Here is a 15,725-nt window from a genome sequence, read left to right as displayed (position 1 = left end):
GCATGTGTTTGAGAATGACATACACAGGAGGAGTCATCATCAGCAGTACTGCAATAAAAATGCTACTACACATGTGTTATGAAATCATGATTACATATTCAAATTGATCTGTCCTGGCATTTATTTCATGGGTGAGATGGAAGAAGATTTACAAACTATCCAAAGACTCATTAAAACTCAGTGTTTACAAGGAAGCAAGTAACTGGGCTTCCCTGGTGGCTCAGACGGTAAAGAATCTGCCTGCAATGTGGGAGACCTGGGTTTGATTCCTGGGTTGGGAAGATCCCTTGGAGGAGGGCATAGTATTAAATAGTAATACCAGGTAATCCTACTCCAGTATTCTTGCCTGGAGAATCCCATGGACAGAGGAGCCTGGCGGGCTAGAGTCGGACACAACAGACAGACTAAGCACATCACCCTAAATTGATTAACCTCCAACTTAAGAATTCATAAAATCTCTGCAATTAAAATATGACCGAAAGCATAAACTGAGGATAAAACAGGAAAAGAACCCGGCTTAATAGAGGTGAAAAAACATAGTCTGGATTTAAAGATACGATGGATGCTTTCAACAGTATGGTTTGCTAAGGAATTTACCTCCAGTTTCCCATGGTATGTGCCCCAGCCTTCAGTACTGCTCTTCTGAAGCACTTGCCACTGCTGTAATTAAAAATCTGTGAACAGAATTGTTCTTGGATCTCCCTACTGCCAGACCGGAAGTCTGAGGAAAACAGAGACCACATCTCCTTTGTTCACTGAGTACCCCAGTTAGATAGTAAAGCACATAGAAGGCAATTACTAAATACTGTTCAGAGACAGTACTGGCAAAGGTGTGTGGGAAATAGCCACCCACATTCACTGAATGAAAAGTGATACATCTCCTTTAAAAGGCACTGCATACACATTTTGGCCTAATGCTCAATGGCCAAGGTTTTAAAAATCAGTATTTACCTGAGGCCAAAGCTGAAGCCAAATATCACCGTGACAGAACTAGAATGACTTTCTGATGTAAAAGAACAAAAATGTTTATTAAAAGTTTAAAATGTTACAGCTTTAGGTGGTTACTTTGTTTGATGCTATAAACTCTAGAACACCAAATAATTCTACAAAGAATAGATACAATTTTATCCCCACTATTTTGCCTGGCATTACTATTTAAAATTTTAGAAACAAATATGAGCTCAAAAAGGCTATACAACTACACACAGAAATGGACAACTGACTTGTGATGAAAGTGGAAAGGCAATTCAGTGGAGAAAGTATAGTTTTTTAACAAGTGGTGGTAAAACAAATCAATGTGTAAATGCAAAAACAGGATACTTCAAACCATACCTTGTGCCATAAGCAAAAATAAACTAAAAATGTATGGCAGATTGAAATGTAAAACCTTAAACTACTTCCTTTGTGACCTTGGATTAGGTAGATTTACTGGCTACAACACTGAAAGCAAAACCCATACAAGAACAAATTGGTAAATTGTATTTCATGAAAGTAACAAACGCCTGCTCTTCAAGAAAAGTTGTTAGAACTGAAAGACAAGTTACAGACTGGGAGAAAATATTTGCAAAGCATAAATCTGATAGAGGACTCATACCTAGGCCATAAAAAGAACTCCTAAAACTCAGTAAGAAAACTCACAATTAAAATGATGGGCAAAAGATCTGAAGATATACTGCACAAAGAAAATATATGAGCGGCAAATAAATACATGAAAATATGCTTAATACTAGGAAAATGCAAAGGAAATAACAACGAAATGCCATCTAGCAGGATGGCTAAAATTTTAAAAGACTGACCACAGGAAGTGTTGGTAAGGATGCAGAACTAGAACTTTCATGTACTGCTGCTAGGAATGTAAAATGTACAACCACTATGAAAAGCAATTTGGCAGTTTCTTACAGACCTAAGCATACACCTATCATATGACCTAGTCTTTCTATCCTTGGCATTTACCCATGAAAAATAAAAGCTCGTGAACAAACAAAGACTTTTACATGGAAGCTCATAGTCACTGTATTCACAATGGCCAGAAAGCAGAAACACAACCCAAATATCCATTAACAAGTGAAAGGATAAACAAATTACGGCATTTGTGTTATACACTGAATGTTGTTGTTGCTATTTAGTTGCTAAGTCGTGTCTGACTTTTTTCAGACCCCATGGACTGTAGCCCACCAGGCTCCTCAGTCCGTGGGATTTCCCAGGCAAGCCTGGATTGGGTTGCCACTCCCATCTCCAGGGTTTCTTCCTGTCCCTGACCAAATGCACGTCTCCTGTGTCTCCTGCACTGGCAGGTGGATTCTTTACCAGGTGATTCTTTCTGAATCACCTGTGAATACAGTGAACGTGCTGTGCTGTGTGCTTAGTCACTCAGTTGTGTCCAGCTCTTTGTGATCCCATGGTCTGCAGCCAGCCAGGCTCCTCTGTCCATGGGGATTCTCCAGAAAAGAATACTAGAGTGGGTTGCCATGCCTTCCTCCAGAGGATCTTCCCAACCAGGGATCAAACCCTGGTCTCCCGCATTGCAGGCAGATTACCAGTTGACCCAAGATGGAAGCCCAAGAATACTGGAGTGGGTAGCCTATCCCTTCTCCAGGGGACCTTCCTGATCCAGGAATTGAACCAGGGTCTCCTGCATTGCAGGCGGATTCTATACCAGCTTAACTACCAGGGAAGCCCAATACAGTGAATACTCAATAATTAAAAAAAAAAAATGAATCGGGCCTCCTTGGTGGCTCAGTGGTAAAGAATTCACCTGCCAATGCAGGAGACACCGGTTTGATTCCTGGTCCAGGAAGATCCTACATGCTGTGGAGCAACTAAGCCTGTGTGCCACAACTGCTGAGCCTGTGCTCTAGAGCCCAAGAGCCACAACTTCTGAAGCCTTCGCACCCAATAGCCTGTGCTGTGCAACGAGAGAAGCCACAGCAGAGAAGTCTGCCCAAAGCAACTAGAGAGAAGCCCTGGCTCTCCGCAACTAGAGAAAAGCTCATGCAGCGATGAAGACCCAGCACAGACCAAAAGAAAAAAAAAAAGAAATGAATCACTGAAGCCTATAAAACAGGCAGAACTAACCCACAGTGATAGAAAAGAGATCAGTGGTCCTTGTGGACAAGCAGCGGGGAGGTATGGAAGGGAGAGATCACCAACAGGCAGGAGGAAATTTCTTTTGAAGGTGATGAACATGTTCACTACACTGATTGTAGTGACAGTTTCATGGCTGTATACATATACCAAAATGTCAAACAGTACATTTGAAATACATGCAATTATGTCAATTATACCTCAGTAACACTTAAAAAAAAATAAAAGCACAAAGTATTGACAATATGACTCCTGTAAGGGCATAATGCTTACACAGAATACATTGTATTCACTTTTGTTTTTATTTGTTAGCTAACAGTAATTAAAGGCCATATGGCCTATACTAATCAGAGAACCTTAACCCTGGGAATATTGTAGATGGGACAGCTGGAAACAACCAAATGGGCTTTTGTCTGTTTTGAACCAACTTATGTGGCTCCTGATAAGGTTGTGTGGGTACTCACTTGTCCATTTGAGTTTAGCAAATCATGGGACTTTCCATAGTCCCTTAAGAACTCAGGAGTTTATTAGTCAGAAATGCCTCTAAAGTACTTACTCATTTATGTTTCAGATCAAAGCTTAATGACAGTATCTTTGGTGAGGATTTAGGAAAAGAATCCTATGTTGAACTATTAAGCCGTGAGGCATAGAAGGGTCTGTCTTCTAAAACTCAGGCTAAACTCTAGTATTTTGGATATCAAAGTTGCTATAATGCAATAACTCATTTGGAGAGTGAAAGTGGAGGGAGTTATCATCTGTTGTTTTATTCTACTCTGAGATAGAAATAATTTACAATAAAGTTTACAAAATCGTTTACAATAAAGAATTAATAGTCTGTTTATCTTCGCCTGTTTATAAGTGTTTCCCCCACTCTCCTTACCCAACAGTATCTTTGGGTGAGGATGAGATCATATTTAAAACACGCACAAATAACAATAGAAGGTACTATTAATCTATTCAAGCACTGTAGGTGTGCCAAGTTGGGACTTGAGCATCCTGTATCTTAAGTGTTTACTCTGGATCATACTAAAGAGTCTTGTGTCACTTAGCCTATTCCTTGGATTAATAAGACGTATTTTTCTCCTTCTTGAAACAAATGAAAGAGGACACTGAAGAGAAGCATGTTATATTCATAATAATCTGTGGATATTGTAACTCATCTTAATAAAGTCTCTCACTGCCTAAACCAAGGACTGGGACTTATAGAGTCCAGTTAGTCCATTTTTCACAAGAAAAGATACAGTTACTCTTACACTTAGCTAGTTATCACACTCTCAGTGTTCATATTAAATTGGCAATCTGATGCCCTAGGTTTTATTTGAGAGCTCTAACAAAATTGTCTTGGTACATAAAATCAGCAACTTTCACAATTATTAACAACTGTAGTATGCCTTTCTTTTAATAATTTACATTCAAACTTCAACTGATAGAATTTCAATGTATGAGACACATAAATAGCACTTTAAATTATATTTACAACACTTACCATTCTTCGAGAGTAACAAGTCACGACATTTGTCAGACCTTGTTCTCCTACTGACACTGTTATACTGATTAGATATGATGGTAACCTATGCCACTACATGATGGTAGGTCACATGTAATTCCGGGACGCTAAAAATGTTAAAGGCATTTAGCTATTCAGCTTCCCAAAGACTCAAGCTAAACGGCAGATTCTGGCCAAATACTGAAGACAAATCTGACCTTCAGAGCCTCCCTAAATGCAAGAATGATTTGGCAATACCCACCGAAATTCAAAATGTACATACTGTTTGACTTACCTCTTTAATTTTCAGGAAGTTACTTTATCTACTAACAAAATATCTATTACAGCACTATTTCTTACAGCAAAAAAAAAAAAGGAATGTCCATTAATATGGATAAAACAGTAAACATCACTTGTGGTAGTATGAGAGGTTGTAGTGTTAAGACAGTAATCTGGAAAAAGACTCTCTTTTTCTCCAGAGTTCTATTACTTATGAACTGTGTGACACTGATGGGCATTTAATCACTCAAGGTCTAAACTGCCTCATTTGTTAAATGAGGATTAAAACAATACCTAGTCTCCTAAGGTGGCTGTGAGCTTTGCATGACTTAATTGAAGAAAAGTGCCCAACTCAGGAGTAAATTATCAATAAATGTTACATAGGATGATGATGGTACTTTAGTACAACTGAGTACTAGAGGATTATTAAAAAGAATGAGGCATCTTTAACTGTTAACAATGTGGAAAAATCTCCAAGGTAATATTAAATGAAAAATGTAATGCCCAGAATAATATGATCAGATGCTACCTTTGTGAACAAAAAGAGTAAGGATGAAGAGGGAGAAAACGCACATATGTATGAATCTATAATTTTTACTGTATTTGTACATGTATCACCCATTCAACTTAATTAAAAATATTGATTGATTAGATGTGTGCTAAAACAACTAAGCCGGGGGTAAAATTACTATATAGATCTAATTAGATAAGCAAAGAGCATAGTAACTAAATAATAATGGCAAACATGCATATAGCTCTTATTATATACCAGTAATTCTAATCACTTTTCTTATTCATTTAATCCTCATAACGCTTAATGAAATAACTATACTCCTAATATCCTTATTGTAGAGCTAAGAAAATGCAATACAGGAAGATAAACTTCCCCAGGATTTGAGCCAGTCTGGCTTCAGTACCTACACACCTAACTTCCTTGCTAGCTGTACTGCCTCTCAATACTACTCTAAGATTACTTTCATTTATTTTTGGTTGCGTTGGGTCTTCGTTGCTGTGAGCAGGCTTTCCCTAGTTGCAGCAAGCTAGGGCTTGCTGTACACAGGCTTCTTACGGTGGTGGGTGGCTTCTCTTGTTGGGCAACACTGGCCTAGGGCGCTCGGGCTTCAGTAGTTGGGATTTGTGGCCTCCAGAGCACAGGCTCAATAGTTGTGGAGCATGGGCTTAGCTGATCCTCAGAATGTGGGAATTTTCCTGGACCACGGAGGATTGGCAGGCAGATTCTTATACACTGCACCACCAGCAAGTCCTAAAATTACTTTTTATTTATATATATCCCAACTCTTTTCCAAAAAGAATTTGTACATTCCTCAAAAATGAAAAACAGAACTCCCATATGATCCAACAATTTCACCCTTGGCTTTTTTTTTTTTTGAAGAAAGTAAAAACATTGATTAGAAAAGATATATGCACCCCACTGTTCTTTGCAGTATTACTGATGATTGCCCAATTACAGAAGCAACCAAGTACCCATCAACAGATGCAAGGACAAAGATCATGTGGGATACACATACAATGGAATATTTCTCAGCGATAAAAAAGAATGAAATCTTGCTATTTGCAACAACATAGACATGGATGCTTTCAACATGTAACAAATCTCACTCTAAACCAGCTGCTGTTTTCTATTATGACTTTGAATGATATATTAATTTCAGACTCTCAAAAGGACTGAAATCAAGTACAAGATTAGTTATTAGTTAAAATTACTTTTAATTTTGCTTTACAGGCAACCTTGTTGGAAGCTTTCTTAAGGACAGTTAATCTTCTACCTAGTTTTTTTACTCACCAAAACCCAAATGTGGACTTCTCCTTATGCTGTCATATGATTACATCACATGACGGACTCCATACTTGTGCAATATGCTCTATTATCCCCAAAGAAGAAACCATTTCTGGAAGACTTAATAGTCACCCGAAAATAAAATTTGTAACCCTATCTTATAATGCCTATCACTTTCATATGCATTTTTTATGCACCTTCTTATTGGGTGCCCATGGGTTATCATATACAAAATTAAGGAGAGTTTATGGAATTATCAGTGTAATTTATACACTTTCCCCACAGATACTTAAGTAAATAAGACAAAAACAATTTCAGACAATTGACATTTCTGGCAATCCCAAACAGCGGGACTGCTGGATGGAAGAATATGTATTTTTAATATTAACAGATATTGCCTGACTGTTTACTAAAAAAAAAAAAAAACTCACAAAACTCTGACAATTTACATCTCCACTAGCATTTTGAGAAAATCCTTTATCACACATCTCTGCTACCAGTAGGTTTACCGCTTAATTTTTACTAATCAGAAAAAAATTTCACTATTATAATTAATATATAATAATAATTAATATTAATAATAATATCATAATTACACTTTTTTCATAAGTTTGCAGAATGCTTCAATTTTTCTTGAAGTTCTGGTCATATGCTTTACCCATGTTTCTGTTGTGTGCACTTTTAACTCTTCAACTGTTATGCATATTTCAATTTTCTTAAATCTATCTTCTATTTTTGCCATTGAAATATTCATTTCTGTGTTCTCACATTCCTATGTTTACTTCCATGACTTTCAGATTACCTATATTGGTTTAAAAGATCATTACTACATTTAGATTGTAAATATAAAAAAAAAAATTTAGGAACTAACATTTTTAATATTTTAAATATTTAAGTTTTTAATCCATCTTGAAATTGGTTTCTGCATATGCTACAAAGTACTGGCTCAATTTAATTTCTTCCAGACAGATAAGCTGTGTCAGTTATACTTACTACTTATGCCCCTTTTCCCCCACTGGACTAAAATATCACCTTGCCATATACTAAATTCCTTTATATTCTGGGTTTACTTTTGCTTTTTAAAATTCTGCTGAACTTACAAAGGCCTAAAAGTATACCTTCACCTATAAACTTAAATAACATATTCATTATCTAGATAAGTTGAAACATTTTCACTTAAAGATATTCAAGTAACTAAGAAGAAATCATCATTTAAATGGCTCAATTCTCCATACCAAATTAAAAAATTTTTGCTGCTCAAAGTAATTAACTGTAATTGGAGAAACTCAAAACATATAATAAATTTAAAATCTTTCTTAAAACTCTTAATCTATAGATAATTATTTATTTTGCTGAATTTTCATCATCTTTTTCACATATGTATATACAATCATTACTACAGTTTCTGAATCATGCCCTTTCTTCATTTTTATAAATGTTTTCTAATGTAATCAGTCTTCTCTACTTTATTTTTAAATAAACACTTTAAGAATTAAATTAAGAAATAATTACAAACATAAAGTCTGGTTAGTTTTCATTGCTCAAGCACAGGTGGAGCTCTTCTGCAATATATCATGCATGGCATGTTGTTGATATAATTTTTTAAAATGTTTGTCAACAAAAGAACAATAGTTTCCACAAATAGTATTAAAATTCAAAATTGAAATTTTTTGTAGTAGCTAGTCGTAATATTAAGGGCTTGCCAAGTGGCTCAGTGGTAAAGAATCTGCCTGCTCACGCAGGGGATGCAGGAGATTGGGGTTTGATCCCTGGGTCAGGAAGATTCCCAGAAGAGGAAAGGGCAACCCACTCCAGTATTCTTGCCTGGAATATCCCATGGACACAGAAGCCTGGTGAGCTACAGTCCATGCATTCATAAAGAGTTGGACATGACTGAGCTGAGCGACTCAGCATGCACTTGCGGTCACAATACTGACACCAAGAAAACAGCAAAAAAAAATCATTAGGCTAAATCTCTAAATACTTATGAAATACTATCAATTTTTGAAAACTAACTGCAGTTGTGAAATTCATTAAATGGAGCTAACTATGAACAAATATAAAGGCAAGTTTAAAATAAATTAACCATTAGATAATTTTATTCACATAGTAACTAATTACAAACATGACTTTAATAGCTTCAGGTAACAAGATTTATTACAATGAAAATATACATCTATTTCAGCTGACTATAAATATACAAAAAAGATCTTCATGACTCAGATAATCACGATGGTGTGATCACTGACCTGGAGCCAGACATCCTGGAATGTGAAGTCAAGTGGGCCTTAGAAAGCATCACTAGGAACAAAGCTAGGGGAGGTGATGGAATACCAGTTGAGCTATTCCAAATCCTCAAAGAGGATGCTGTGAAAGTGCTGCACTCAATATGCCAGCAAATTTGGAAAACTCAGCAGTGGCCACAGGACTGGAAAAGGTCAGTTTTCATTCCAATCCCAAAGAAAGGCAATTTCAGAGAATGCTCAAACTACCACACAATTGCACTCATCTCACACGCTAATAAAGTAATGCTTAAAATTTTCCAAGCCAGGCTTCAGCAATATGTGAACCGTGAACTTCCTGATGTTCAAGCTGGTTTTAGAAAAGGCAGAGGAACCAGAGATAAAATTGCCAACATCTGCTGGATCATGGAAAAAGCAAGAAACTTCCAGAAAAACATCTATTTCTGCTTTATTGACTATGCCAAAGCCTTTGACTGTGTGGATCACAATAGACTGTGGAAAATTCTTCAAGAGATGGGAATACCAGACCACCTGACCTGTCTCTTGAGAAACCTGTATGCAGATCAGGAAGCAACAATTAGAACTGGACATGGAACAACAGACTAGTTCCAAATAGGAAAAGGAGTACGTCAAGACTGTATATTGTCACCCTGTTTATTTAACTTATATGCAGACTACATCATGAGAAACGCTGGACTGGAAGAAACACAAGCTGGAATCAAGATTGCCGGGAGAAATATCAATAACCTCAGATATGCAGATGACACCACCCTTATGGCAGAAAGTGAAGAGGAACTAAAAAGCCTCTTGAAGGTGAAAGTGGAGAGTGAAAAAGTTGGCTTAAAGCTCAACATTCAGAAAACAAAGATCATGGCATCCGGTCCCACCACTTCATGGGAAATAGATGGGGAAACAGTGGAAACAGTGTCAGACTTTATTTTTCTGGGCTCCAAAATCACTACAGATGGTGACTGCAGCCATGAAATTAAAAGACGCTTACTCCTTGGAAGGACAGTTATGACCAACCTAGATAGCATATTCAAAAGCAGAGACATTACCTTGCCAACAAAGGTTCGTCTAGTCAAGGCTATGGTTTTTCCTGTGGTCATGTATGGATGAGAGAGTTGGACTCATAATTTATTTCACTATAATAGAAAACTTGACATTAAAGAGAATATTCAATAATCTCTTCATAAAATCTTTCCTTAGAAGAAATGAGTTATTTTTTTTAGGATTAAGGTGAAACATAAGGTCACACAGCTTAAATATGTGGTAAGGCCAGAACTTGAACCCAGGTCTATACGATCAAGAAATCTATTCTTGTAAAGTTTGTACAATCTTGCTTCACATTTAAATACCACTTAGTTTTAAAAAAACTTTCACATAGATTATTTAGGGTTTCTCTAATTTGAAATCTTAATACCCTTGACAGAAAGGTCCTAAACATCAAACCCAAAGCCCCGAATCCCAACTTTTCTAAAAAGCATATAACTAAAGTGGCAGTGCTGAAGGATGATCTACTGACTTTTAGTCTAGCGCTATAGCACATGTAGCTTTCAGTGCCCCCTTTTACATTAAATACAACTCACCCCACTCTCCTTCCCTCCCATATCATCCAAACACATTACAAACATATATGCTGTGAAAATAAGTTGGTCACTATGTTAATAAAGACATATTATTATGTCTGAGGTTTATATCTATTCTACTGACCATGATTTTCATAGCTGCTATTGACAATTTATACTTGAAAGCTAGTATCTAGTGCGTTACCTTAGAAGGCATTATGATCTGCAGGAATTTTAAAACTAGTTCAATCTCCCTGTCCAGTTATCTCATACACAGTCAATAAACAATTCATTGAATGCCCATCTACTTCATCATCCAGGAGCTAAAGACCAAGAGTAGGGACACTGTCCTTGAATTCCTAGGAGTTTTATAGTTTATTAAGGTACAGCCTAACAAACAGTAATTAAAAACAATGTTCTGGAGGTGAAAATAGAAGAATGGAATATTGTGCAGTATTCTACAGAAGTGAGTGCCTAGCTCTGCCCACAGAGGAAGAAAGCATTCTTGGTGCTGGCCATAACCTATAAAGATAGTGACATATAAGCAAGACTTCAGAGTAAGCATACAAGAGCTGTTGGGGACTCAAACACAAGAACCCCTGTGTGCCATTTAATACTGAACTTCAGCACAGTTCTCTAACGAATGTTAAGATTTCTATATAGGGAATATCCTGGCAGTCCAGTAGTTAAGACTCATCCCTTTCACTGCCGAGGGCCTGGGTTTGATCCCTGATCAGGGAACTAGGAACTAAGATCCCTCAAGCCGTGAGGCACAGCCAAAAAAAAAAAGAGATTTCTACATATAATGCTCATTGACAGATAAAGTTAGCCTCAGAAATAGATTCCATGCCACACAGAGATCACTTGTTTGTGAAAACTGTACAATATCAAAACTCTTTTTCAAATTCAACTTTAATAGTAATTCAGTCACCAATTCCTGCTGCCAATCTTTCCGATTTCATTAGTGGTCTAAATGACTGCTTTAGTAAGTTTCCTAAAATCAGGGGAATTGTGAAGTAAAACTGCAAACTCATTCAATCTCTTTCACATTGACATTTTCTCCTCTAGGACTCAATGCTTTTTAGCCTGCTTTCTCTATCCCATTTTGGTCTCACCCAGACAGGACTGATTTGGACTTCAAAAATCCTTATTATTTGGTGAATTCGTTTTAATTGGTGAAATGTCACCTGGGCAATGAAGCAACACTGCTTATGTTTTTCTGTCCTCTAGAGATCAGGGAATCTCATTCTGGAGCAAATCAATAGATAAAAACTATATATCAGTAGCAGACATCCTGAAACATAAACATCTCAACAGATTAGGTATATACCAATATAGATATATGCACAAAACACTAAAACTGTAAAGCATAATAGTGGTCTTCATTACTTAGAGAAAGCAAGAAAGATCTTAAGGTTATCTTATCTAGTAATGAGCATCAATAGTCTAGTTTCTCTATTTTTGAACTTGGCTTTAAAGTTTAACTGAAAAAATGATTTTTCAGATTAAGAAAAAGTGTAATTTAAATTTTAAAAATCAAATTTGTAATTTCTGTTAAGTCCTTTCAATTTAAAAGAAGGAAGGGACTTTCTGAGTTTGTAGTGTAAACAAGAGTTTAACCCCAAACAGAAAAACATTCTTCCATAAAGCACACTGTTTGGGGTCAAAACATTGGTTACTACATTACTACATTGGTTACTACATGAAATGGGAGTACACTGGGTTGGGCAAAAACCTAAACAATCATTTCTGCATTTTCAGAAATCTGAAGACGTCACCTGGAGTTTTACAAACGGGAAAAGTAGGGATACAAATGCTACTTAATACTAATTTAGCATTAGTTAAGAAATTGATTGGGAGTAGCGATTAAGTAGGATTTTAGGGAGAAATGGCAAAAGGATGTCAAAGGCAAAAAATATGAAGTCAGCAATATTTAGACTTAACCTCCTAACCTTTAAGTTTACGGTCAAACGCACTGGTTTATTACCTTTCCAGCCCAATTTGTTTCTGATGAATTACTCCCTTCCAGGGAAGTCAGTTCTGCATAAGCTAGCCTGGGTCTCCTGCAGATCATGACATCGCAACACCATCTTTTAACGCCTCCTCATTCAATCTAAACTGTCGCATTAACAACACTGCCTGTTTTTGAAGCTAGTATAGCTTTACTCTTTCAAGTATCCTCTCCGTTTCTACACCATAAAATTGGAGAAGAGAAAAGTAAAAAGCCACCTTTTACCATTCCAGACCCATTCAAAAGTTGTGAACATCTCTCGCAGGGATGTCAGATAAAAACTAGAATTACTGAGAATGCACACTAGGAAGCAAGCTTTACAGTGACTGCAGTGAGAGAGTGTCTGCATCGCGACGTTCTCTCCTAAGCCTGTCTCACAGGAGCCGCCTCTGCCTCCGGGGTTTTTCCTATCTCCCGGTTCCCCACTCGGGAGCTGAAGGGGAAGACCTTACAAGGCCTCTGCCAAAGAACAGGCTTTGGGGATTGAGACCTGGAGACTACTGCAGACCCCAACTAATGTCTGAATTAACCCCACTACCCGAAGCCCCAAAGACTTGAATGGGGACCCATAATGGCCGCACTCACCCCCAGCCCCGGGAAAAGTGAACATCTCAACCCCTAAGTTGCAGGGGCGACCACAGTGGCGGGGATTGGACGAGGGGCGGGGGTCAAGATAAATGGAGAAGCAAGAGCCTCGCCGGGACAGGATGACAGCGGAAGAAAGCCTGGGACAGCAGAGGCCACAATTCACATTCTCTCTTCTTTTCCTCCTCCCTTCCCTTCTATCCCCACCAGCCGCGGGTTACCGGTCGCCGCTCACCTGCCGGGGCGCGAGGTGCAGAAACCGTACTGATCACCGACCCAGAGGCTCTGTCACTGCGGGAGGGAAGTCTTCAGCTGCAGAGGTGGGCGGGCGTAGGACGTCACGTGACCCCGAGCTCCGCCCTGTCAACCCCAGCCGGGCTGGCTGCATCTCCCGGGCTTGTATTTTAGCGGATCGTTTGAACATTAATTTCCTTGCGATTAGATTTTAGAAAGGAAAAAAAAAAATGTCCACAAAGATCAGGTTGTAAAGTGCAACGCCAAAACGCGTGGGTGGAACGGGTTAAAGTGCATTGCTAAGGAAGTGACGTTTATGCCGTGGCCTAGGGACCGGAAATAGCAATGGAGTTTCGTCCCCGTGGGGCCTGCCGGTAAAATCCCCAGGCTTAAAGGTTTGGGCAATCACGTGATATCGAAACTGAAAAGTGCTGGACGTAAGCCAAGTTATCTAGCCAATTGTTGACTACGTTTATTTGTCTTAAAAACACCTCATTACTTTCCACAGGCTTCTTTACATTTAGAGGAATAAGATTTATAAACTCTTTTTAGGAGACAGGTGCATTTAAAGGTCATACTGGAGACTACCAGCTGGGAAGACCAGAGTCAGGGAAGACTGAGCTTGTTAAAGTGCGTAGAGGAGAGAGGGAGGGGTGGAAAAATCCGGATTTTATCGCCAGGGCCTACCAAGCAAGCCTCACAAGTTGTCTCGTAAGGAAAGGGAGGAGAAAGATGACGCCAGAGGGTACAGCCCAGTAGAAAGATGGAGGTCCTGAAGTAGAGGGGGAAGGGTACGGGGAGGCCTGCAGTGCGGCTGCGCGAGGGGCGGCCGACGCGCCGGCGCGCAGAGGGGGCGGGGTGAAAGGTCATAGCGCGGCGGCGGGTCTGGCTGGCGGCGGCGGGCGGGCGGCGAGTTCCCCGTGTGCACGTGTGGAGAAGCTGCTGCACTAGCGCGGCGGCGGGAGGCACCTCCGCCCCCTCCGGAGACGCAGGGCCGCGCTAAACTCTCGCGGCCTCCGTCACCCGCTCAGCTTCTTGCCTTTGGCGAGGAGGCCGGCTTGTGGGGTTGAGTGGCCCGAGCTGAGGGCGCGGAGAGCTCAGGGCGGCGACTACAACGGCGTTGATATCGGCGGTAACAACGGCCTCAGCAGGCGGGGAAGATGAAAGGGTGAGGAAGGGCAGCGGGGCAGGCCCCGACCGGCGGGGGAGAAGGGCTGCGAAGGATGGATGAGACTCTGGGCGAAGACCCGACGGAGGGAGGTTTCTGGGCTTCTCTGCACACGGAGGGGGCGGAGGCTCGGCTCGGGCTGTTGGCGGGCTGAAGGGCCAGCGGAGGTAGGACCCAGGGAACCCAGGATTGGGGCCCGGAGGACGAGTGCGGGTTGATTGGAGAACAGCTGCTGAGTGGGGCGGCGGGGAAAAGCTGTCGTGAGGCTCCTGAGGCCTCCTGCTCCCCGGGAGCGAACGGCAGAGCCACCCGCGGCCGGGCACTCCAAGGGAGCGGTATGGTTGTCCTCTTCACATCCAGGTTCGACACTGAGAACTGTGGTCTTTGACACCTTTCGGGGTTATCCATACTTGGAAGCGGCGCAGAACCTTCTGGAGAGAGCAGGAATTGGAATAAAGAGCACGGATAGGAGTATTCAGAGCTAGTGACTCAACTGGATTTGGGTTGGGTCAGAGCGAGTGGAGGAGGGGAAGAGAGCGTGAGCACTGGAGACTTGGGGTGCCAAAATATTTAAGGAAGTGTTGCTGATCAATAGGTGGAGCTATTGCTCCAGCACTTGACTATTGCCCCTGGGCCGGGAGGGAGTCCTGGGTTTCTAGCAAGCTTTTTCTTAAGGTGTTTGGCACAGTTAATATTCTTTCACAGGTTACCTCTTGGACAAAATTAGGGATTATTTTGGTTCGACTATTTCCATTTGGATAAGATGTCACCTGACTGTTCAGTTACACACTGTTAAAGTATTAATTACATAATACGGTGTTTTAAAATATTGACGGGGTTAGCCCTTGCTTGCCTTTACCCTCCTTAGAGAAAGAAATGGAATCTTATCAGGGCTAAAAGCTTTCTGAGGTGGCTGAGTTTTTTCTGTTACAGCAAGTCAGTTAAAGAATTTTAACTATGTTTTGAGTTAGGGAAGGCTTTCAAACTGTTCGGCAGCCCTTTTGAAGATAGAGTAAAAGTCCATGTTGTAAGTAATCTCATACTGCCCAAGACAAGGATTTAAATACTACTTTAGTGTGTGTATGGGGCTTCCCCAATAGCTCAGCTGTTAAAGAATGCGCCTGCAATACAGGAGACACAAGGAACGCTGGTTCGATCCCTGGTTGGAGAAGGTCCCCTGAAGGAGGAAATGACAACCCACTCCAGTATGCTTGTAAAATTCCATGGACAGAGGAGCCTGGCGGATTGCAGTCAGTGGGGTTCGTAAAG

The 15,725-nt window shown here is 40.1% G+C and overlaps 2 protein-coding genes across 3 annotated transcripts in view; one reads left to right on the top strand and one right to left on the bottom strand.

Annotated features, from left to right (window-relative positions):
• ATP6V1A (ATPase H+ transporting V1 subunit A) overlaps positions 1-14,081 on the bottom strand; it is a 59,434-nt gene extending 45,353 nt beyond the window's left edge. The window contains exon 1 of the mRNA XM_027522678.1: positions 13,290-14,081. The gene's annotated coding sequence lies outside the window, so the exon portion shown is untranslated. The remainder of the gene's footprint in view (positions 1-13,289) is intronic.
• Positions 14,082-14,099: 18 nt separating this feature from the next.
• NAA50 (N(alpha)-acetyltransferase 50, NatE catalytic subunit) overlaps positions 14,100-15,725 on the top strand; it is a 32,435-nt gene continuing 30,809 nt past the window's right edge. The window contains exon 1 of one of the 2 annotated variants that reach the window (XM_027522812.1): positions 14,100-14,456. In XM_027522812.1, the coding sequence (XP_027378613.1) occupies positions 14,449-14,456 (8 nt within the window). In that variant the 5' untranslated portion in view covers positions 14,100-14,448. The remainder of the gene's footprint in view (positions 14,457-15,725) is intronic. The other variant, XM_027522972.1, reaches the window with a different exon arrangement.

The sequence above is a fragment of the Bos indicus x Bos taurus genome, chromosome 1 (assembly GCF_003369695.1).
Source record: "Bos indicus x Bos taurus breed Angus x Brahman F1 hybrid chromosome 1, Bos_hybrid_MaternalHap_v2.0, whole genome shotgun sequence".
Taxonomy (NCBI): domain Eukaryota; kingdom Metazoa; phylum Chordata; class Mammalia; order Artiodactyla; family Bovidae; genus Bos; species Bos indicus x Bos taurus.
Note: the sequence above shows the minus strand (reverse complement) of the source record. Positions and strands in the feature narration are given on the sequence as shown.